The following is a 24,646-nucleotide window of genomic DNA, read 5'->3' as shown; positions in this document are numbered from 1 at the left end:
CCTCAGTTTCTCATCCATGAGTGGCCATGGATGAGAGACCTTTGTGACATCCTACGGGAATTTGAGGAGTCCACAAGGAGGGTGAGCTCTGAGGATGCGATGGTGAGCCTTACAATCCCGCTCTTGTGTGTTCTGAGAGAATCCCTGACTGACATCAGGGATAACTCAGATCACACAGAAGAGTCAGGGATAGCATCCGATCCGTCACAGCTGGAGAGTAGGTCCACACATCTGTCCGCTTCATCGCATTTAATGGAGGAGGAGGAGGAGGAGGAGGAAGAAGAGTTGTCCGATGATGTGATGGTGATACAGGAGGCTTCCGGGCAACTTCGAATCGTCCCATTGTTGCAGCGCGGATGGGTAGACATGGACGATGAGGAGGAAATGGAGATTGAACTTTCCGGTGGGGCCAGAGGAGTCATGCCAACTAACACTGTGGCAGACATGGCTGAGTTCATGTTGGGGTGCTTTACAACCGACAAGCGTATTGTCAAAATCATGGAGGACAACCAGTACTGGATCTTTGCTATCCTTGACCCCCGATATAAAAACAACATCTCCTCTTTTATTCCGGTAGAGGGGAGGGCCAATCGCTTCAATGCTTGCCACAAGCAATTGGTGCAGAATATGATGGAGATGTTTCCAGCATGTGACGTTGGCGGCAGGGAGGGCAGTTCCTCCAGTAGACGACCAAGTTCTCACCGGTCCACACAAACAAGGGGCACACTGTCTAAGGTCTGGGACACCTTGATGGCACCCCCTCGCCAAAGTGCCGCCACGGAGGGTCCTAGTGTCACCAGGCGTGAGAAGTATAGGCGCATGTTGCGGGAATACCTTTCCGACCACAGCTCTGTCCTCTCCGACCCCTCTGCGCCCTACACGTATTGGGTGTCGAAGTTGGACCTGTGGCTTGAACTTGCCCTATATGCCTTGGAGGTGCTGTCCTGTCCTGCCGCCAGCGTCCTATCTGAGAGGGTGTTCAGTGCAGCCGGTGGCATCATCACTGACAAGCGCACCCGTCTGTCAGCTGAGAGTGCCAACCGGCTCACTTTGATACGGCTCATCCACCATAAGCGTTGCACAATTCTGCTAATACTAGGCTCCCTCCACCATGATTTCCCCCAACTCTGCTGGTTAGAGGCTCCCTCCACCCTGATTTTCCCCAAAGGTGTTTTCCTACTGTCAGAGAGGTGGTATTGAGTGTGTAAAGTGTGTAGTTGTTAGGCTGTGATGTTGGGGTAATAGAGGGTCTTTGGTGTGTTAGATGCCCCAGACATGCTTCCCCTGCTGTCCCAGTGTCATTCCAGAGGTGTTGGCATCATTTCCTGTGGTGTCATAGTGGACTTGGTGACCCTCCAGACACGGATTTGGGTTTCCCCCTTAACGAGTATATGTTCCCCATAGACTATAATGGGGTTTGAAACCCGTTCGAACACATGAACAGTGAGCGGCTGTTCGATTCGAATTTCGAACCTCGAACATTTTAGTGTTCGCTCATCTCTACGCCACACTTGACTGGGCTGGACTGATCACCTGGAGGCGCTGCACAGAAAGGGCCACAGCAGGCTCTACCTGCTCAGGAGGCTGAGGACCTTCAGAGTCCAGGGGACACTTCTTAGGGCCTTCTTCAACTCTGTGGTTGCTTCAGCCATCTTTTTCGGTGTGGCCTGCTGGGGGAGCAGTATATCTACCAGGGAAAGGAAATGACTTGACAGGCTGATCAGAAGGGCTGATCAGCTCTGTCCTGGGGACCCCCTGGACCCAGTACAGGTGGTGGGTGACAGAAGGATACTGTCCGTGGTGACCTCCATGCGGGAGAACAAATCCCACCCCATGTATGGGACCTTGATGGGACTTGGCAGCACTGTAAGTGACCGTCTGCTCCACCCCAAGTGTGAGAAGGAGCGCTATCGCAAGTCCTTCCATCAAACCGCGACCAGGCTGTATAATCTGCATCAGTCCAAGCGAAGATCACTCCGCACAGAGAACTAATGATTATGATTATGAAGTCTTCCTTCTTTCTTCTTCTGTTCCTTAGCTGCTATGGACTCCTACCGTGTTTCCCCGAAAGTATGACACCCCCTGAAAGTAAGGCATGCGGGGGTTTCTGTTGCATTGCCTAATATAAGGCATCCCCCGAAAATAAGGCATGCCCTACAGTGGTGTGCGGAGTTTCGGGGGGCGGGGCTTAGCGGAGCTTTCGGGGGCGGGGCTTAGCGAGCTCCACTTCACTGACACAGCAGCCGTGCTCTGTGCTCCGTGTGCACAGTAAAGCCGGCTGCTGCCTCTGCTGTTGTAGGATGAGCTCTCCCAGCTCATCCCAGAGGCAGAGACAGCAGCTGCTATATAGAAGAGGCAGCAGCCGGCTTTCCTGTGCACACGGAGCACAGAGCACGGCTGCTGTGTCAGTGAAGCTTGCAAAGCTCTGCTAAGCCCCGCCCCCCGAAGCCTCGCTAAGCCCCGCCCACCACTTCCGGGACGAACAGCAGCACCAGCGCTGCTAAGAAGAAGGGAAAAGTACGTATGATACCTTCCCCCCCCCCTCCCCCACACTACACTACCTACAACCAGCAGTCATGCTGACACTCCACTAAGGAAGTGCCGGCATGACTGCCGGTTGTAATAAGACGTCCCCCGAAAATAAGACAGGTCCTATATTTAGAGTGACAATTTAATATAAGACACTGTCTTATTTTCGGGGAAACACGGTAGTATATCTTCTCTTCTCAGCTTATGTGTGTCTACGTCTGTAATATATTACTGTGTATTATCCTGTATCTGTATTACTATGCTGCTGTAACATGCTGAAATTTCCCCACTGTGGGACTATTAAAGGATTATCTTATCTTATCTTGTTCATAGGCTCTGTCTGGTCTACCTGAGGATCTCCAGTGGGCCAAGGCTCCTACACAGTAGAAATGAGCGAACAGTAAAATTTTCGAGATTCAATATTCGTTTCGAGTAGCCCCTCAATATTCGACTACTCGAATCGAATATCGAACCCTATTATACTCTATGGGGGGAAAATGCTCGTTTCAGGGGTAGATAACATTCGATCAAATTATACTTACCAAGTCCACGAGTGAGGGTCGGGCTGGATCCTCCTCCTTCTCCTTGCAGCGTCCCTGTGGCGTCTTCCGGCTCTGAATTCACTCTGCCAGGCATCGGGCCTGGGCAGAGCCGACTGCGCATGCCCGCGGGGAAGCTGCATGGAGAAGACTTCTAAAGGTAGGAGAAGAACCAGGATTGATTGACCGACTGTATAGCATTCGGCCAATCAATGCTGGTTCTGCATCAAACTTTTACATTCGAATAGCGAGTGGTACTCGATCGAGTACGAGTATTTCGAATACCGTAGTATTCGATCGAATACCTACTCGATCGAATACTACTCGCTCATCTCTACTACGCAGTAAAGGGCTTCAAAAATCCACCAGATTTGGAGGTGACTCTGGAGTCAATCACTTACCACTGGGGTCTATGGATGTATTCAAACACAACCTATAGACTTTAGTCATGTATATCCTGTGTATAAAATAACAATTGTGATATGATTAAAAATGGACATGGTCTATATAGATGGAAGGTGGACCCTAAGAACCATCTCCCTGGTGGGCCCAAGTAGCCCTCATCCTTCTAAGATCCAAATGACCTGTACAGGAAGAATTATATCCGATAAGTGAATAAATAATTCCTTTGTTACTCCAAAGCAGCCCCTAGTATTGATAAACTATGGTACAGTTCAGGCAAAGGGTTAATAAGCTGAAACAATGTCTTCTAGCCATATGTCACATTAATCTGACTCCCGTCAGCACCCATTTAACTCTATGTATTTCCTCTTCAGTAAGCTTTGCATAAAACTAACCCCAACCCACATGGGTTTCTATAATACCTTTACAGAATGACAATGAATGATGGCACGTAGGTGGAAGCCGCCTGAAGAAAGCTAAATTGTAACGAGAAAAAAAATTGACATTTTAGATTTTAAATGTTACACAGTTTTTATAAAGCTTCAGTCAATTTATTTTATTTATTCTAATGAAGAGCATTACAACTGCTTTACTGCACTGAAGCAAGAATCGATCACATCATTAATCACACCTCGTGAATAGTCACAAATCAGGTCCTAACAGCAAGCACTGAATCACGGGCAACCAAGCATAAACTCCTTCACAATTTATGATCTCTTCAATTGCATCTTTTCAACCATTAAATTGCAAGATACCATAAATTTTTATCTTCTTCCCTTCAGTCACATTATTGATTCTGCCTTGTGAAATATAGAATCGCTGTAAATCTGGGCTATTGAATTAATTTTAAGTCTTGACTTCAGATCGGGAAGCCAACATACTAGTGAGGTTGTTAATTCACACTGAGGAACAAATGATAGAAACATTAAAATTTAAATGGACAACAGGGACCTAAAATAGCCGCAGCTCTGTCAATTGCCGTTCTCATCAACCTTGAAGGTATCTCTCCCCGTTCTCTTTAGAGTATAAAAGAAACAAGACCATAAACACAAATTACCTGTAAACTACCCTGGAACCGCCTCCTACCTACTTAAAAGTATATATGAAAAAACACAGCCCAGTAGAAGGAACGGCAAGAAAGTACATCTTATACATTGTTATTCTTGTTTTTCTTATAGAATCTCATTGTGTTACCATCCATTAGACTGTAGGTTTATTTTCTATTGTATTGCCAGAATGACAACGTAACTTCGAGCAGTCATAAACCAACCAATCAGAAGAATGGAGCAGCTCCAGAGCAGGAGCACCGCCACTCCATTCATCATTAATGGAGTGCCGAAGCAAAGCTGAGTAAAGTTGAATGGAGCAACAGTGTACATGCTTAGCCACCACTACATTAACACAAGGGAATCAGGGACCCTTGTTGTCATGATCAGTGGGGCTTACAACTTCATTTACGTGGAGAAACATGGACTCTGGGAGTTAGATGTTTGCTGATACATTTTCATTCAGGGATTTCTTCCCTAAATAAGTTAATGTATGTAACTATTACAGTGCTAATCACTAACGGATTATAATATGACCTTATTTTGAGGACACCCAGGGTCCAAGTATTTTACTCACTTTAACAAGGGTGCGCCATTTAGAATTTTCCTGCGGGGGCAGCAGAATTTTACATGTACCTATAAATACATGTATGGCTGCGACTAGTCCTGTAAACAAGGGGGCAATATCATATTGTGGGTAGTACTCGTGTACTTATTGTAAAGCAATGGTCAATATATAAACCCAAAACTTAAGAATGATTATTCAGCTTCCTGTTTAATAGGACTTTACCATGGTGGGGGTCTAAATTCTTCATTGAGCCCAGGGCATATGTTAGTATTAATCTACCCCTGGTTCTAATATATTTGCTAGACCAAATAAGTCACCAGTTATCCACATTAGTTGTTTTATGATTGGTTTCTTGGAACAGCGCCATTCCTGACCATTGTCTGTGTCTGGCATTGCAGCTCAATCCATTTCATTTAACAATGCATACATGGAATTGCGAGTATTTCCCTATATATTTAATAAGGAGAGAAGAAAGCAGAGAAAACACAATGAAAAACACAATGAAAACGCTGCAGAAATACGTGGGGCCTTGGCCTACAGGGTTTGTCTAGTATAAGAAAATTGTAACTGCTTTCTTGTACAAGAGCTCCACTCTTGTCCACAGGTTATATGTGGTATTGCAGCTCAGATCCATTTGTGTGATTGGGACCGAGCTGGAATACCAGACACTGCTCTGGCGGCTTCTCAATACAATTCTTAATATTAGAAATACATCCAGATTATTGCAAATTGTGTAAACGTTCTTGTGCATGCCACAGCAATGAACAGATACGATTTATGACCCTCCAGTAAAGACAGTAAAGGTCCCTGTCTTCCAGGAAAATGTGCTTATGGTATTTTATTGAGTAAATCTGCTTTGCCAGCATGGAGTTTTGCACTGCCTGCAACTTGGCAGCTTGACCTCTCGGCATTGGGCTATGGGTCTACATCTAACTAAAATCTAGTCCATGGCCTCAGGCCTCATTCGCATCTGCGTTAGTAATCCGCTTGTGGGAGTGCCCCCCCCCCCCCCCGAATGGACTACTGAACGCATTGGCAAGCGGAGTGCAGTGAAAGCACACAGATCCCCTTAGACTATAATGGGGTCTGTGGGTTTGCCGCAAAATCTCCGCAGGGAACATGCGGACAGGAAAGTACTTCACAATCCACTTCTCTGTCCGCATGACTCGTGCTGAGATCTTGCAGCAAGCACACGGACCCCATTATAGTCTATGGGGTCCGTGTGCTTTCACTGCACACCTCTTGCAAATGTGTTCGGTAGTCCATTCGGGGGGTCCCAATGCGGACTTCCTGAACAGATTACCAAACATAGATGTGAACCAAGGGAAAGGATAGCAGCACTGGCATAGTAGGTACTTGATGATAATAAGCTCACCTGTAATGGGACATCTGGGATCATATCAAACTCTGGAATCCTTTCAGTCCAAGGTGTGAATTTCTTAGTTTCGGGGTCAACAAAATAATCAAACACCGTACCGTGAGATGGAAACTTGATGGTCCTCATTTCTTTGTTCCACCATCGGCTAAATTCCACTCGGTAATCAATCAACTGAAATAATAAATTTACACCAAATATACATGACATAAAATTCTATTCTGGCTAACATTTTATCTACTGATGCAGAATTTCTTACCTGATCTTGAAAGAGTGCGCCCCCAAAAGACCAGACACAGGCAAAGACAAAATAAATCTCATAAAGCTCTCGCGGGGAATCTGGAGGGGTATTTTCCTCCGTCAGAAGACAATCTAATAAGGAGCATAATGTCTGCATGAAGACAAAAAAATATATACATATCAATTCTATGAAATAGGCGACACCATAAGCCCCTAAAATAACTTCAGAAAACAATCTTTATGGATGAGGCCCCATGCTGCAGAAAAGCTGCTTTTTTTTGCTGCAGATTTTGTTGCAGTTTTTTGTCACAAGATAATAATATGAACCAAAAACGCACAGTTTTGTGATACTCTGTCACATTATGTCTATTATAGGCATGCATACCTGTGGCCACCTAGTGGTTATATTTTACACTGCAGTCTGTCGAAGGTTTTCTTAAAATCCTAGAACTTGTTTCATGAGAAATTCACTCTCCTGAAATTCCCTCCAGAATAAGCATAAGCCCCATATTGCGAAAAAGCTGCTTTTTTTGCTGCAGATTTTGCTGCAGTTTTTTGCCACAAGATGTCTATAATATGTGTCCAACCAGTGGTGGTGTTTTAAGTTGCAGCCTGTTAAATACTGTATTGAACTTGTTTCATGAGAAATGGGAGTCCTTAAAGAGGACCTTTCATGTGCTCGGGCACTCGCAGGTTTTATACACTGCTAGAAACCCGACAGTGGTCTGAATTCAGTGCTCTATTGGCTTTCCCATTATGTGCCCCCGGTGAAGAGCTATCGGTGCCGTTACAGTAGCTCTTCAGTGTCAGAAGGGCGTTTCTGACAGCCTGTGAGGAACGCCCCTCGTAACGGTAGAGTCCATATCGCTGTACTATCAGAGGGGGCATTCCTTACCGGCCAGCGATGACGCTGAGTGGTGAGGAGCGCCCCCCCCAGTACTAGTCTATGGACAAGTACTGTCATTGCTGGCAGGTAAGGAATGCCCCAGCGCTATGGACGAGTATTGTCAGGAGGGATGTTCCTCACAGACTGTCAGAACTGCTCTTCCAACACTGAAGAGCTACGGTACCGGCACCAATAGCTCTTCAGCGGGGGCACATAACGGGAACACTGATGTAAAAAACATCTACCTCCCCTATGTAAAACAAATAGGACCTCAAAAGCAATATTTACTTTCCATAATAACTAGAGATGAGCGAGTAGTACTCGATCGAGTAGGTATTCGATGGAATACTACGGTATTCAAAATACTCGTACTCGATCGAGTACCACTCGCTATTTGAATGGAAAAGTTCGATGCAGAACCAGCATTGATTGGCCGAATGCTATACAGTTGGCCAATCAACGCTGGTTCTTCTCCTACCTTTAGAAGTCTTCTCCGTGCAGCTTCCCCGCGGCGTCTTCCGGCTCTTCATTCACTCTGTCTGGCATCGGGCCTGGGCAGAGCCGACTGCACATGTCTGCTTGTAGTGCGGACATGCGTAGTTGGCTTTGCCCAAGCCCGATGTCTGGCAGAGTGAATTCAGAGCCGGAAGACGCCGCAGGGACGCTGCACGGAGAAGACTTCTCGGAGAATCCAGCCCGACCCTCACTCGTGGACTTGGTAAGTATAATTTGATCGAATGTTGCCTACCCCTGAAACAAGCATTTTCCCCCCATAGACTATAATAGGGTTCAATATTCGATTCGAGTAGTCGAATATTGAGGGGCTACTCGAAACGCATATCGAATCTCGAACATTTTACTGTTAGTTCATCTCTAATAATAACAAAAAGTACAATTCTTTCTACATATCGTGATGCAATCATTCCCCGACTTTTATCCAAATGTATTTACATGTTATTTCTTTTTCTAATTAATTCTAACAAAACTTCTTTTCCCCCCCAAAAAAAACTATTTTACGGTGTGCGATGGCCGAAATAAGGAATGCAAAGGATCATACTTAGTTTAAAAAGCATGAAAATAAAATGCATTGCCTTTACCTGTACCATGCTGTTTTCTGGGATTGGCGTTATAGTTTTTAAATTACATCGCACTTGCTCCAAGCAGTAAGGAACGTACTTATCAAACAATATGGTCAGATTTGCCTTTTCTGACTGAGCCTGACGAGTCTCGATCCAGCTGGTAACGTAACTAATAAAAAAGAATGAAATCAGACACAGAATAAAGAAATCCTGCGCGGCGAGATTTGCATTTAATTTTACGTCCTCTGTATTCCGAAAGTAAATATGAAATACTGAAATCACGTTAAAAAGAAGTTGAAATAACCCTTTTAATGCCTGCGGTTCCGAGCTACCAGTTCCAGAGAATAACTATTAGCCTTATGAGATATGGATTTAATCTAGCATCGCCTTAAAACATTACTTCCGTCGCAAATCCCAAAACCGAGGAGTCAATCTCATTATTGGATAGAGAGGCGAGCCATTCAAGTCCTTTTAGAACCTATGCATTTAAAGAAGTGGGATAAAAAGTCTTAGAAAAGGGGCAGAATGAGTTAAAAAAAAATGTAAAAAAATACCTCACTAATCCCCCTGATTGACATGCAAAAAATACCATTGGTCATTATGCGTGTGGCCATTCCCTGCATGTTGAAAGGGATCAGGGATCGGGTAGAGAGCAGCAGGGGACACGAGAAGGATCAGAACGACAGTGGTAGGGAAAAAAATTCTAACTTCATTAGGTTGAGGAAACGCAACGTTGTTGCAGATATTGTTGCATTTTTTTTTTTTAGCCAAAGCCAGGAGTAACTACAATTGGAATGAGAAATGTATAGGAAGTTCTTATATTTTTTTTGGCTTTGGTTCAAAAAAATGCAGCAAAATTTGAAACAAAAAAAAGCAGATTTTGCCTCAGTCTAAAATATTCAGAAGGAGAAGTATAAGGCTGAGGCCTCAAGTGGCAGAAACGCAGCTTTCTTTTGTTTCTTCGGGTTGTTTTCCAGCCAAAGTATAAGAACGTCCTATAAATTTCCCTTTCCTTTGGTAACCTCTTTTGGCTTTGACGCAGCAAAATTTGCAACAAAAAAGTTGCATCTCTGCATAGTGGAGCCTCAGTCTTAGGTGGTTTGCTCATGAACCAAACATTTTTGTAAATATAAGTAACTACAAATTTTGCAGAATGTTAAATATTTTCTCTAAGCATCTTAGTGGTGGCAGTCTGTTTCTTGATAGGTTGCAATGGATACGACCATAAGTGCAGGTCGGTCTTGGACTTCTCAGGGCCCTTGGTCATAATATCGTGTCTGTGGACGGTTTACTAGAAGAAGATAACCCAGCCAGAATAAGGAAATCATGGCTGGGTTTCTGACAAGTCCCCGACCATAGAAAGTTCCTGCATTCATGGTCGTGTCCATTAGCAATCGATCAAGATAAGTCTGTCACACTATGAAAACAAAGCCCGTAAGAAAGTCGCATAAAAGTAATTTTTCTCCAATTACACCCCATTCAGATTTTTTTAGTTTCTCAGTATATTGTGCGGAATATTAACTATTACTATTGTGAAGTTCAATTGTTCCTGCAAACAATAAGTCCTTGTTTGGCTTTGCGAATGAAAAAAATAAAAAAATTATGGGTTTTGGAAGGCGGAGAGTCATAAACGAAAATTGAAAAATGCCTAGGTCAGGAAGGGGTTAAACTCTGTAGCGTCTAGTAAGACTCTATTTGTGCTATACAATCTGGTTTCATAGTGGACATTTACTCACGGGCTCCAGCCTAAGTCTTGTGTATTAACATAAAGAATTCCGGCTCTTGATACGGTCGCAGGTGTCGCAGCTCGAAGATGACTGATCTCGAACAACAACCGCATAGAAGGTGTCAGTGAGATACGCTCATTACTGGCTAAGGTCAGAACCTACGTGAGATGAGAAGTAAATCATGTTATGAGTTCATTATAATCTTAATTATCATTCACTTTCCGTTCTCATTTTGTATCCTTAAAACATTGGATAGAGCCGAGATACAATAGAAACAAATCAGGATCTCTAATGAACATTTGTTAGAAATGATTGTACGTGGAAGTCCTGCTAAAATCCTAGAAATTGTGGCTGCCGAGAGCACATCCATTTGGACCAGGGTATTCTGCCCGTACAATAAAGGCTGATTCACACATCAGTGATTGTTTCCCACAGACACCACATGGACCCAATTTCTGTACCAAACATGCCCATAAAGACAAGGGCAGAATTTATTAACCCAATGTTCATTAGGCGACTCATTTACTAACTATGCAAAATTACCTTCTACCCTGTTTCCCCGAAAATAAGACAGTCTCTTATAATTAATTATCTAACGAAATCTATGACCTTTCTTATTTTCGGGGGATGTCTTATGCAGCGGCTGGAGCGGGGAACAATCGGCAGTCATGCTGATGCTTCCTTAGCGGAGCGCCAGCATGACTGCTGGTTGTATGTGATCCAGAAGGTGAAGGGGGGGAGGTGTCTTATTTTCGGGGAAACAGGGTATGCCCCTGCTGTCTATTATGTCACCGCCTCTACCTCCAATGTCCCTTCTGTTACCTATTGTGTAACCCCCTCTACCTCCAATGTCGCCCCTGCTATCTCTTGTGTCACTCTCTGTACCTCCAATGTCACCCCGTTACCTCTTGTGTCACCCCCTCTACCTCCAATGTCGCCCCTGCTACCTCTTATGTCACTCTCTGTACCTCCAATGTCGCTTCTGTTACCTATTGTGTTACCCCTCTACCTCCAATGTCGCCCCTGCTACCTCTTGTTTTACCCCCTCTACCTCTTATGCAGCCCCTGCTACCTCTTGTGCCACCCCCTCTACCCCCTATGTCGCCCCTGTTACCTCTTGTGCCACCTCCTCTACTGCCTATGTTGCTCTTGCTACCTCTTGTTTTACCCCCTCTACAACATATGTCGCCCCTGCCACGTCTTGTGTCACCCCTCCACTTCATAGATTGTAAGCTCTTGTGAGCAGCGCCTCCGTCCCATTGTGTGAATTGACTTATTACTCTGTCTCTTTCAGTCTGTATTTTAACCCTACAATTTGTAAAGTGCTGAGGAAAATGTTGGCGCCATATAAATAAAATGTATCATTTGTATTATACATGAAATCTACGCCAATTCCTATCTGGAGCAGATTGCAATGCTGCCACTCGGGAGTCCCAGAGCCTCTTAATAATTTAGCTGTGCCTTACACAAGTTGTGGACTTTATTAAATCTAGTGTAGGAAACATAGCTTTAATATATTCCACCCCAATGAGTCTGTGAAAACTCAGACATCACAAAAATGTGCACCGTCCATGTCATGTGACCTTTTTTCGTGGGTCCCTTTGTCAATACCTTAAGTTCCCATCAAATCTGACATTTACATTGGATAGCCAACCCCATTAACAATTGACCAAGTTTTCAATTTCTGAATACATTTTCAGGTGGAATAATATCTAAATATTTGACACATTTAGACCATAAAGATAAAATCATGCACAGTGTGAACATGTACTGATTTGCGTATGAGTATGGTGAATAGTTTCTGTGTAATAACCTAGATGGATATTGAGCTATTATGGAGAGTACAACTTGTATAAATGTATCTATTTTGTGACCTTAATACATATACAGTCCTATGAAAAAGTTTGGGCACCCCTATTAATCTTAATCATTTTTAGTTCTAAATATTTTGGTGTTTGCAACAGCCATTTCAGTTTGATATATCTAATAACTGATGGACACAGTAATATTTCAGGATTGAAATGAGGTTTATTGTACTAACAGAAAATGTGCAATATGCATTAACCAAAATTTGACTGGTGCAAAACTATGGGCACCTCAACAGAAAAGTGACATTAATATTTAGTAGATCCTCCTTTTGCCTCTAATCGCTTCCTGTAGCTTTTAATCAGTTCCTGGATCCTGGATGAAGGGATTTTGAACCATTCCTCTTTACAAAACAATTCAAGTTCATTTAAGTTTGATAGTCACCGAGCATGGACAGCCCGCTCTCAAATGATCTGAAAACAAAAATTGTTTAACATAGTTGTTCAGGGGAAGAATACAAAAAGTTGTCTCAGAGATTTAACCTGTCAGTTTCCACTGTGAGGAACATAGTAAGTAAATGGAAGACCACAGGGACAGTTCTTGTTAAGCCCAGAAGTGGCAGGCCAAGAAAAATATCAGAAAGACAGAGAAGAAGAATGGTGAAAACAGTCAAGGACAATCCACAGACCACCTCAAAAGAGCTGCAGCATCATCTTGCTGCAGATGGTGTCACTGTGCATCGGTCAACAATACAGCGCACTTTGCACAAGGAGAAGCTGTATGGGAGAGTGATGAGAAAGAAGCCGTTTCTGCACGTACGCCACAAATAGAGTTGCCTGAGGTATGAAAAAGCACATTTGGACAAGCCAGCTTCATTTTGGAAGAAGGTCCTGTGGACTGATGAAACAAAGATTGAGTTGTTTGGTCATAAAAAAAGGCGTTATGCATGGCGTCCAAAAAAACAGCATTCCAAGAAAAACACTTGCTACCCACTGTAAAATTTGGTGGAAGTTCCATCATGCTTTGGGGCTGTGTGGCCAATGCCGGCACCGGGAATCTTGTTAAAGTTGAGAGTCGCATGGATTCCACTCAGTATCAGCAGATTCTTGAGAATAATGTTCAAGAATCAGTGACGAAGTTGAAGTTACGCCGGGGATGGATATTTCAGCAAGACAATGATCCAAAACACCGCTCCAAATAGACTCAGGCATTCATGCAGAGGAACAATTACAATGTTCTGGAATGGCCATCCCAGTCCCCAGACCTGAATATCATTGAACATCTGTGGGTTGATTTGAAGCGGGCTGTCCATGCTCGGCGACCATCAAACTTAACTGAACTTGAATTGTTTTGTAAAGAAGAATGGTCCAAAATACCTTCATCCAGGATCCAGGAACTGATTAAAAGCTACAGGAAGGGACTAGAGGCTGTTATCTTTGCAAAAGGAGGATCTACTAAATATTAATGTCACTTTTCTGTTGAGGTGCCCATACTTTCGCACCGGTCAAATTTTGGTTTAATGCATATTGCACATTTTCTGTTAGTACAATAAACCTCATTTCAATCCTGAAATATTACTGTGTCCATCAGTTATTAGATATATCAAACTGAAATGGCTGCTGCAAACACCAAAATATTTAGAACTAAAAATGATTAAGATTAATAGGGGTGCCCAAACTTTTTCATAGGACTGTATATACAATATACATACAAGAGATCCTATTTGGATTTCTACATCTTCTTGCAAATAAAAAGCTACAAACCTTGTTATCATCCATGACAGTGTTCAATGATTCAATCCACATTGGATCAATATCTCCATCTAGGACAATCCACTTTGGGCCGTCGTGAGGATTGATGAAGAGTTCTCTCATTGTAAAAGAAAACAGCCCTGAAAAAAACAATGTGTTATAAAAATATCTGTAGCTATAGGCTATTCAAACAGCTGGGGCAAGAAGGCTCAGCCATGTTCGGTGTCAATATGTCCCAAAGTTTTTGAGTTTAGAGAAATAAGTCACCACAAGAGATGTCCGGCATCATTTTCCCCATCTCCTTATTGCACGTACACACTTTTCCTAGCTGAGCGTGTATATGGGTCGGGGTCGGGAGGGATCCTTGTATATATGGACAGCCTTACTTATATATTTACCATCTTTCCATTCTCTGGTTGAAGGATGAAGAAACCCAAAGAGCTCATCAGTAGTCACGGCTTTAGGATTGATATCATGCCACATGGGCTTTACCTTCATGTTGTAATACGTTCTGTGTAAAGTCTTAAGGATCTGTGTAAGACATGGGCATATGTAACCATATGATAAAGGTGATCAGATCAGGTGGGGGTTAATTATAGTAGATTAGATTTAATAGATGGACAGATAGATACACAGACACAACAGAGATAGGTAGGTACAGACAGGTATACTGTATATTGTACAGTATGTGCAAGGGGTGTGTGATATAAAATATCTCTATATAGTATGAATAAATTGTCTTTACTAGATAGATGGATAGATAGATAGATAGATAGATAGATAGATAGATAGATAGATAGATAAGACACAAAGATTTTAAAGCAGCACAGAATGACTACAAGTGCATGCAAAATCTAAAAGAGGGTGACAACCTCCAGCCTAGGATTAAAGGTCACTAGCTACTTAAATTTTTGGAGTGTTAGCAATTTCTTTTAAAAGATAGATAGATAGATAGATAGATAGATAGATAGATAGATAGATAGATAGATAGATAGATAGATAGAAAGAGTTGATGGAAGAAAGAAAGATATCAGATTGATACCTAAATAATTAGATACTAACTAGATACATATGAAGTTGCTAGTAGTGAAAGATGATAGATACATAGATACATAGATAGATAATAGAATAATAGATAACTTAATGAGATATGTAATTAAATAAATTCTAGACAGATACATATGGCATAGAAATAGGCAGAAGATAGACAGAAGAAAAGGTAGATAGATATGACAGAGTGGGTGAAAGAAACAGAGATATATGAGATAAATACCTAATTAATTTGATACCCACTGGCTAACACGGTACGAGAACAAATAGCAAATTGGGGACTTTATTAAAACTAGTGTAGGAAACATAGCTTTAATACATTCCCCCCCAATGAGTCTGTGAAAACTCAGACATCACAAAAATGTGCACCGTCCATGTTCACATGGACAAACATTTTCCTTATAATTAATTTGACACTAATTAAATTAATATAAAATTGATAGTAACGATAGATAGATAGATAGATAGATAGATATGAGATAGATAGATAGATAGATAGATATGAGATAGATAGATAGATAGATAGATAGATAGATAGTGATAGATAGTGATAGATAATATAGTTTGGAGAAATTTGGATGATGTGAGAAAATAATCATTAGAGAGTATCTTGCAGAATGTAATAGATATCTGATACATTATAACTTTTCACACCTTGCTAGGAATAATATTTGCCATATTTCATATTACGGTATATATTCTATATATTATATTGTTAAAATTTCCCATGTACCGTGCTCTTTCCTGTTCCTGCATTCCCAACCACAAAAACAGAATGCCGGACTTCTAGCAGCTCTTCCAACTGGGAGATCTGAGCCAAAAAGATGCAAAAAAAATCAGCAAAGTGGCCTAGTTACAGAGAGGTACAAGACTAATATTTAACATATTAAAGCATTTCCGAAATGTTCCAATTTTAATCAATACAACATTATTTCCTGTAGATAGAAGCTGCTGTGGGACACAAGGCCATACTCAGAGATAACTCGCTCTTCTGATTAGTTATGACTCTATTATATGGCATCCTAGGATTGATGCCCAATACAATGGATTATATTAGTTCATATTCTCGAAAATAAAAAAAAAAGGAAGTGGTGAGAAGATTTTATTTATGGCCCGAGCTATTAAAATCATTAGCCAGATGCTGACTACGGTCGGCATCAAACAGCAGTGATTATTATAGCCTTCAATCAGCCCATTTACAATGTACAATACACTAAGCAGAAAGTCATTATTTCCACCTTAAGAATAAAGTTCTCCTCTGGTTGCAGGTGCAGCTCGGCAATGGACTGGCGGACCATCTGTTCCAACTTCACGTCTTTCTTCCTGGGCACTTCCAGCAATGGGAACAAGTCACCGATTAGACCCAGAAAGATTGTAACATCATTGGTTACTATCTTTGGAAGATTGAAGTCCCTGAGGGCTCTCATCAAGACCTAAGAAGAAGGAACAACACCATAATTATATGCAATGATAACACGGCATAACATAAGGCATAAAATGAACAAATGTTATGAGGAAGTCAGCCTCGGACAATTAGGACACATATGGCTTGTTAGTCTCAAGCTGTTTCTTGTGCACAATGGATCAACTTGCAACTATTTTATTGTGTGAAATATTTCTCTATCTATCTATTTATCTCCTATCTATCTATCTATCTATCTATCTATCTAACTAACTAACTAACTAACTATCTTTCTATCTATTTATCTCCTATCTATCTATCTATCTATCTATCTATCTATCCAAATATCTATCTATCTATCTATCTATCTATCTCATTATCTATCTATTTACCCATCTATTTATCCATCCATCCATCCATCCATCCATCCATCTATCTATCTATCTATCTATCTATCTATCTATCTATCTATCTATCTATCCAAATATTTATCCATCTATCTATGCATCTATCTATCTATCTATCTATCTATCTATCTATCTATCCATCTATCTATCTTTTTGTCTTTCTTATCCATGTTATTATCAAGGTCAAGTCCTGATTATACCGTATATGTAAAATCCAATTCGTAAATATACCGTAGGATGGCAGAGTAATTTTTAATCTTTTGTAGTTTGTAAAATGCAATGAATACATAATTGTAATTAAAACTGCCAGAACACTAAGAAATTAACATGAAAAAATTGCTAAATAATTGGAGATCACAATGTTTCCAGTTTGAGCATGTAGTAACATAACAAGTACATATAATATGAATATAATGTAGCAATTTAAATGTTCTCCGGGGACATTAACATGTTGCTATTTCCTGCATGTAACCATAACGTTGCTCTCCCTTTCCTATATAAAGCATTGTCTGCAGTTTTTATGGGCTAAAAATGCTGCATTTAATCATAAAGTAGCAAAGAACATACCTGGTCTTCAGGCCGGCTCCTGTCTTCCCTCTTTAGCGATCCAGCCACCACTAACACAGACTTTATTGCTCTTAGGCCCCAGTCGTAATGATCCTGCAAGACATTGTGGGTTTAACCAGACGACCTACACAACTTTCCTTTATACTGTCACGGTAATTTATAATTCCTTGACTCTTTAAAGGGGTATTCTGAGATTAAGAACAATTGGAGTCCAACACATAGCACCCTAGTGATCAGCTGTTTGAGGTGACCATGGTGTTAGGATGAGCACCGCAGCCTCTTCACCTCCCACCTACCACAACATTATACATTGTATACAGCTGTGCTTGATACTGGAGCTCAACCTTTATCCTGTGAATGGGACTGAGCTGTTAGGAGTGGGACCGGAGCCTCAGCAGTGCTGTGTGGAGCGTCCCGGCCCTCTTCTCACTGCGCTCCGGAGTCCCCTTTTCCGAGTCTCGGGAGTCAGGCCAGAACCTCTGCAGCATTGCACGGGAGCTGCCGGTCTCCTCCTAAGCCGGACGGGGGACTTCTGGTTTCGGCCTAGCAGCGGGTCAGAGCTTATTTAAGGAGGGCTCTGTCTCCAGACCACCATTGGCTATTCAGTTGTACTTAAGTGTTCTGGTAATCGCGTTTTCCCCTGTTATCTGATTGCCTGTGTTCTGACCCCTGCCTTGACCAATGACCTTGCCTTTGCCTCCTGACTTTGTACTGTGCCTGCTCCTGTTCATGACCCCGGCTTGCCTTTAGACCTCCGCTTCATGAACACCATTTTGTACTGCTCTACTGCTCCTGTTACCAACTCGTCCTGCCTGACCTTTCCTTTGGATTTCCCACTGAACCACGTTGCCCTCTTGCTGACGACCCAGACCGTACGACTACGCTACTACACTTTACCCTCTGCTGCCACCTGCTGACCATCCACCACTGCCTTCTGAATACCTGGACCTACATTGCAACCCGAAACATCTGCTGGTAAGAGATCTCAGTGTCTGGTTTACTGTGATTTGTGGTGCGCAGTGTGTTTGGTGTTTTCCGATCCGTACCGCTCTCCCCAGTAGTGCCGCCAAGTCCATCCCTACCATCTGGGGCTCCATTGAACACCATTGTGGGGTTGGAGTTGGTGCAGCCCAGGGGGTTTCGAACACACAGCGCCATGTTCACCATTTAAATCAGTGTATCTAGTACTGGTTCTCATTTTAGCTCTGAACTGCATCTGTTATCCTAACATGAGCTATACACAGACCAAATGATGAATGAACATCACATCACTGGCCTTACACTTCAATCAGCTGATCGGTGGGGGTCCTGGCTGTCAGACCCTCTCTGATCAGATATAGAATAAGTCATCAATATTAAAATCTCACAAAACATATTAAAATATCACATAAATCCCCAAACCATCAGTTATTACCTGTTTGGAGAGAAGTTGGCGACACAGAGTATATAGACTGATGAATTTCCTCGACAACATCCGCGCATCAATAAATCCTTCGGCCACCAACATGATCTCACAAATCAGTTCATAATCTGGAATGACCATCGCACATGGACTGTATAGCGGAACAGAAAACAGCACGATTGTGGATAATACTATACAGCTATATGGATTGCATAGAAGTATACTACATATACTATATATACTACATATACCATCTATATATGCAAAAAGAGAGTATCCTATACCGAAAAAGAGCCTTGACATTTTCCGGGAGTTCTGCTCTGCCAGCATAACCCGGATTAAGAGTGATGAAAATCCCGACTGTATTTTTCAGCTCAATAGTTTCTCCCATAAAGTGAAATCTGTAAATCATGAAATAAAATGACTTTTATACCACAATTTTTTTTTCTTTAGAAATAGAAACACAACAAAACATGTCGCATTGTGTTTCCCAATCGTAATAATTCCGACTATTTGTAGGTAAATTATTTTGACAGCAATGTCGGATACACTGACACAGATTATAATAAAAATTATAAGGATTATTATTATTTTTATACAATAGTATTGGGTTACTTTGTGCGGTATTGTATTACTGAATGGGAGAGATGTGAATACAATGTTATACAATTAACTGTTTACTGTCTGTACCTTTTCTTGTTGTGTCGGATGGCATCTTGAATTGTCTTGACTTGTACCGCAATTACTGACAATACTTCTACTGAGATACGGTTAAACTCATCGAAACAGCCCCAGACACCTGTCTGGCATAGACCCTTATAGATGTTACCTAAAGACTGATAGACCAAGCCCAACACGTAGCATTATGCCAGAGACAAACATTCTCACATTCTATTCTGTGGTCCTTCACTATTTCTCACCTTATAATCCATTTGTTCAGAACAGTTGAACACATAAACCATAATACCCAGTGCACGGCCAAGGTCTTTGGTGGTCTCAGTCTTTCCAGTTCCTGCAGGACCCGAGAGGGCACCACTCATAGCCAGATGAAGAGACTGGGTCAAAGTGATGTAGCATCTGTAATAAGATACGGAAATATCTATCTGTGCTGTATCTTTAATTATAAGTCTCATTGATCGCAATCAGGGCTCAATTATCCAATATTACCCAATATAGGGGTATTCCTACCTCAGACATTTATGGCATGTATACTGGATATACCATATGGCTAAGGCCCTACGCAGCGAACCAGGGAGCGGGAAGATGAGAGCTATGACATTACCTATTGTAGATGGTGGATCCTGTGCTATCTAGTTGTTAACTTCCATTGTAATCCTGCCTGTGATGAGATGAGATGACTGCTGAGAAGTGATCTCTACAGATTAGGAATTATTAGTCTACTAATAATAGTCTAATAATAGCTTAGTGTCCAGAGATTTTAAACTTGGGAAGTGCCATAGAAAATGGAAGTCTGGAATTCATTCACCCATTTTCATTTATAGAATAAGACAGGAGATGTCAACCACATGTCCATAATGAGGACCGGTGCCTAACACTGAGAATATCGGATTTTACAAGTAGGCAAATTCATCAACACAACACGAACCTGTCTGTCAGCGGTGTTATCACAAGACGAGGAGTGTTGCCAAGATATTCATAGGAATAATGAAATCGAGCATCACATATATTCACGAAACACTCCTTTGCCTCTTCATCCCATCTATGCCGTAGCTGTGATAGCCATGCAAAGGCCTGGCCATTAGAGACCTGCAAAATAAGTACAAATGAAATAAACTTTTTGTGGAGGTTGAAAACAAAGAATCTAATTCCAGGTATATTTCTGATGGTTATCAAGCTGGTTCTCCTAAAGCCATATTAGAACTACTATAGGGATATACAATGGTACAATGACTATATACTGTCTTACAATAGGCCTGCGGAAGTAATAGCCAGAAGACACAATGTCCTTGGGTAGACTTGAAAGGGGTTGTTCTCTTTGGGGCAATCCGCTTTTGTAAATCCCCTTATAGTAAGCTGATCAAAGGGTGTCTGTGCAGGAATCTAGCAGCAAGTGTTCAATTTACCTACAGTGCCTCCACAGGGGAAATAAAGAATTACACAGCTACCACTGAATCAATAGACTATCCATGTACTGCAGAAAAGTCCTGGATTATCCAAAGTAAGTTCAATTCTTTTATAGCTGCTCCTAGTTTATTAAGTCCAGCTAGAGGTATCCTGCTTTAACCTATAGAGGGGGCAGTGACAAAAGCAGAAGACTCTGTCCACTACATAACCTTCACATGACCTAATATCCTGAGAACAAATTATCAGTATCTAAATTAGCCCCCAACCCAAAAACTCCTTTAAAGTGGCCATAAGAAAAGAAGAGTCAGGCATGTTGAATTTGAAGATGCTAAACCTTTTGTTCTCAGGGAATAGGATGGATTAGAAAGAGACTGGTACAGAGACTTATTAGACCATGCGTGCCCTGATAAGTATTCTCCAAAAGGACTGAGGATAGACCTCCAGACAGGGCAAGAAGAAGGAACTGTGCTTCACCCAAGGATGTTCAATCAAAGGATTCTTCTTTATTTATCAACAACACACACAACGCGTTTCGGGGTGTGAATCCCTTTCTCAAGTGCACATGATCTAAAGGTAAAGTAAATTAGCAACAACATAGACGCCATGGTATAATGCTCCTCCTGTATACTATGCGCTGGGAAAACCGGAGACAGAATCTAAGGGAAGGAAGGTAAATGTTTCTTAGAATTACATGAGGAATATTTCATCTACAGTATCCATTGTAAATGTCAGCGTGGCATCACTTAGCATGGATCAGTGGTAAAGACATTAGCACATAATGCTCATTGCGCTGCTGTCTTCGGTTTGGCCTTCATGTCATGGCAGCGAAGTTTGAAAATATGACGACATTTGCGCTCTGCCAAGAAAAAAATGGAGGCCTTTGTGGACTGCCAGCTCCGAGCTGTTAAAATAAATGCAGATAATCCTTGATATTTAGAAATAAAAGGACACGTATTATCTCTTATTTACATGCAGCATGTTAATGTTTAACACTGCAAAACATCAATGCTCCCCTTTGTTAACTGTGATGATCTGGTTTATTATATTTAGGCTTTTGTAACTGGGCCAGAAAGTCAAAGAGTATGGAACATAAAAGATAAGAAATGATTTGAAGAGAAGAATACAGCGAAGTATCAGACCAAGAGCGTGGCCTGATCTGTGCACAATGACTTATTATTAGGATTGCTGAACAGGGGGGCAAGGCAACACTCTATGGAACCTTACACGTTCTATTGTACATGTTTAGTCTACTGTAGATAGTCACACAGATTAGGAAACCTCTAAGTAAACCTACTCTAATGGGTGCCAGATTCAGAGCTGTAGTAAGGTTCTCTTTGACCCAAGACAAAGACTTAGTTTGCTGTCATAGCTCTGTCTTAACACCTTACAGCTTTTACAGCTATTCCCATAGCTATGCCCCAACCTTATTATTAAAGGGTTTGTCCCATTACAAGAACATCACAGGATAGGTTACACGTGTCACATCTCTGGGACTCCCAGCGATCATGGGAACTGGTGTCTGAAAGTCAACTTTCCTTGTGAATGAAGTGCCAGTGCACTTGTATGGGGCTGTTGGGACAATCCCATTAATGCCATCCTTTAAGAGCTGCACTTTTAGGCCTCATCTATGGTAGAAGATTTAATGTGTGTTACGTACTTTTTCCCACTCCAGCTCCTCTCCACTGCAAATCACCAATTTGTATGCCAATTAGCCAACCCGGGAGCTGAGGGATGACGTCAACAGGATGCAAACCAAATCTGGAGGAAAAAAAGTTTCATGACCTTTGCCTGATTATTAGTTGCTGTTCTTGGATCCGATTCCTGGCCTGCACATTTCTTCTATAGCCTGCTGGTGTCTGACTCAGCCTACTCTATACTTCTGCGTCTTGTCTCCCCCTTCTGTTGTATGCCTCTGGTTTGACTTTTGGCATGTACTCAGCGCCGCACCTCCCATGAGGCGACCTGAAGCGACCGCTTCAGGCGGCGCTATGCCAGGGCCTCAGGAGGGCGGCATTTTTGCTGACCTAAGCCAGTCCAGGACAAGCTGTCCTGGACTGGCTTAGCGTCACCGTGTCTGCAGCCCAACACGGGAAGCGAGTGGTGTATTGGGGTGGCCCTGCTGGACGCAGTGCTGCTCCAGCAGCCGCCCCTCACATTCAGGCAGAGAGCAGGTCCTTTCCCTGCCTGCTCTCTGCCTGCGAACGCCGCTCGGCCATGCCCCCTTTCCGATCGACCCCGTCCCTTCTGCTCGGCCATGCCCCTTTCTTGCGACCCCACCCCCACCCCACCCCCACTCCCTCAGCTCTGCCCCTCCTCCGGGGGGGGGGGGGGCGGCTTTCTGATGCCGCTTCAGGCGGCAGAAAGCCCAGGTTCACCCCTGCCTGTACTCCTGACACTGACTCCATTGCACCCTCTGTATTTGTAATTTCTGGCTTATCCCTTGGTTTTGACCATCAACTGCCACCTGAATACTCTACTTTAGTCTACTTTTAAAGGTTAGTGCTATGATAGTGTCTCTGGAGCAAATATCAGAAATAGCAGGAACTGGCTGACAACAGAAAGCAGTAGAACAAGCTGTTTAAAACTAATACAGTGCTGGGAGATAGATACTAGGCACTCAAACATCTTCACCAGCGCTAGCCACAGAGGCAGATGGACTTATTCTGTTTGTGGACAGAAACTGGTATAAGAAATAAACACTCCACAATCTGAAGTCAAACGAGAGCCCACCATAAACTTGCAAGACAGCCAAAGCCAGGTGGATAAATCAGGAATGCGTCCAAGTCAAAAAAAAGTTCAGAGCCAAAATCAGGATACAAGTAACAAATAAAAGATCAGTCCGAGAGATAATGTCAGAGCCAAAATCAGAAGACAAGTTGATTTCCAATAACAAGCCAAAGGTCAATATAAAGCAGTCCATAAACAATCAGGATATGGAAGCCTCACAAAGTACAGCCAAATAGCAGGCACCTGGAGGAGCAGGAAGAGGGTTTAAATATCCCTCCTCAGCTGATAATTGGATCAACAAAGGAGAGGCCTCAAGACTGCAGAAGCTTCACAGCTTGGCATGATAACCTTAAAGCAAAAGCAGCTAAACTGAGATTCCTGACAGTCTACCTTACAGTTTATTTCATATTTTATAGTACCTTAATAAGAAGAAATGATCAATACATCATAACTTTTTATGGTTGTGTTTCATATATGTGACATGATATAATTTGAGTCTAACACTATTTATATTAGTCATATGAGTTGATCTGTTCTGCAAATTTTTTCCTTAAATAAACTCTATTTAATAGAAACGCTTCAATGGTGTACCAGATATGGTGTATCTATATGATGGCCATTTTGTTAATTATTTGGCCATTTTTGAAACAAAGTCTATAGGCTTATTCACATGTGTATTTTTTGTTGGACCATGTGAACAGTTTGTAAAAACATAGGACATGTCCAATTTTGTCTATTATTGCGAATCCCTAAATTGGCTCGGGTCTACAAGAGATGCAAATTAACTTTTTCACGATAGATTTACATCACAGTCGTCTGAATAATGTATTAAAGGGATAATATCTTTCAAACCCTTTTTTTTTTCTAACTAACACGTTGGAATAGCCTTAGGAAAGGCTATTCTCCTAACTTTCGTTGTCTTCTCCGTGCCGCCGTTCCGTAGGAATCCCGGTTCTTGTTGGTATGTAAATGAGTTTTCACGCAGCACTGGGGGCAGTCCCCAGCGCTCAAACAGCACTGGGGGCGTCCCCAATGCTGCCAGAGAACTCTCCAGTGCT

At 42.2% G+C, this 24,646-nt stretch overlaps 1 protein-coding gene across 1 annotated transcript in view; it reads right to left on the bottom strand.

Annotated features, from left to right (window-relative positions):
* LOC142216350 (dynein axonemal heavy chain 11-like) overlaps nt 1-24,646 on the bottom strand; it is a 249,638-nt gene that overhangs the window by 176,205 nt on the left and 48,787 nt on the right. The window contains exons 21-34 of the mRNA XM_075284114.1: nt 20,383-20,543; nt 19,697-19,853; nt 19,467-19,612; nt 19,061-19,177; nt 18,789-18,927; nt 17,375-17,467; nt 16,237-16,431; nt 15,732-15,809; nt 14,347-14,479; nt 13,961-14,088; nt 10,401-10,549; nt 8,683-8,833; nt 6,719-6,850; nt 6,460-6,633 (exon numbers count right to left, since the gene is read on the bottom strand). Of these exons, the coding sequence (XP_075140215.1) occupies nt 6,460-6,633; nt 6,719-6,850; nt 8,683-8,833; nt 10,401-10,549; nt 13,961-14,088; nt 14,347-14,479; nt 15,732-15,809; nt 16,237-16,431; nt 17,375-17,467; nt 18,789-18,927; nt 19,061-19,177; nt 19,467-19,612; nt 19,697-19,853; nt 20,383-20,543 (1,953 nt within the window). The remainder of the gene's footprint in view (nt 1-6,459; nt 6,634-6,718; nt 6,851-8,682; nt 8,834-10,400; nt 10,550-13,960; nt 14,089-14,346; nt 14,480-15,731; nt 15,810-16,236; nt 16,432-17,374; nt 17,468-18,788; nt 18,928-19,060; nt 19,178-19,466; nt 19,613-19,696; nt 19,854-20,382; nt 20,544-24,646) is intronic.

The sequence above is a fragment of the Leptodactylus fuscus genome, chromosome 8 (assembly GCF_031893055.1).
Source record: "Leptodactylus fuscus isolate aLepFus1 chromosome 8, aLepFus1.hap2, whole genome shotgun sequence".
NCBI lineage: Eukaryota > Metazoa > Chordata > Amphibia > Anura > Leptodactylidae > Leptodactylus > Leptodactylus fuscus.
The sequence above is the reverse complement of the archived record's forward strand: the minus strand, read 5'-3'. Positions and strand labels throughout refer to the sequence as shown.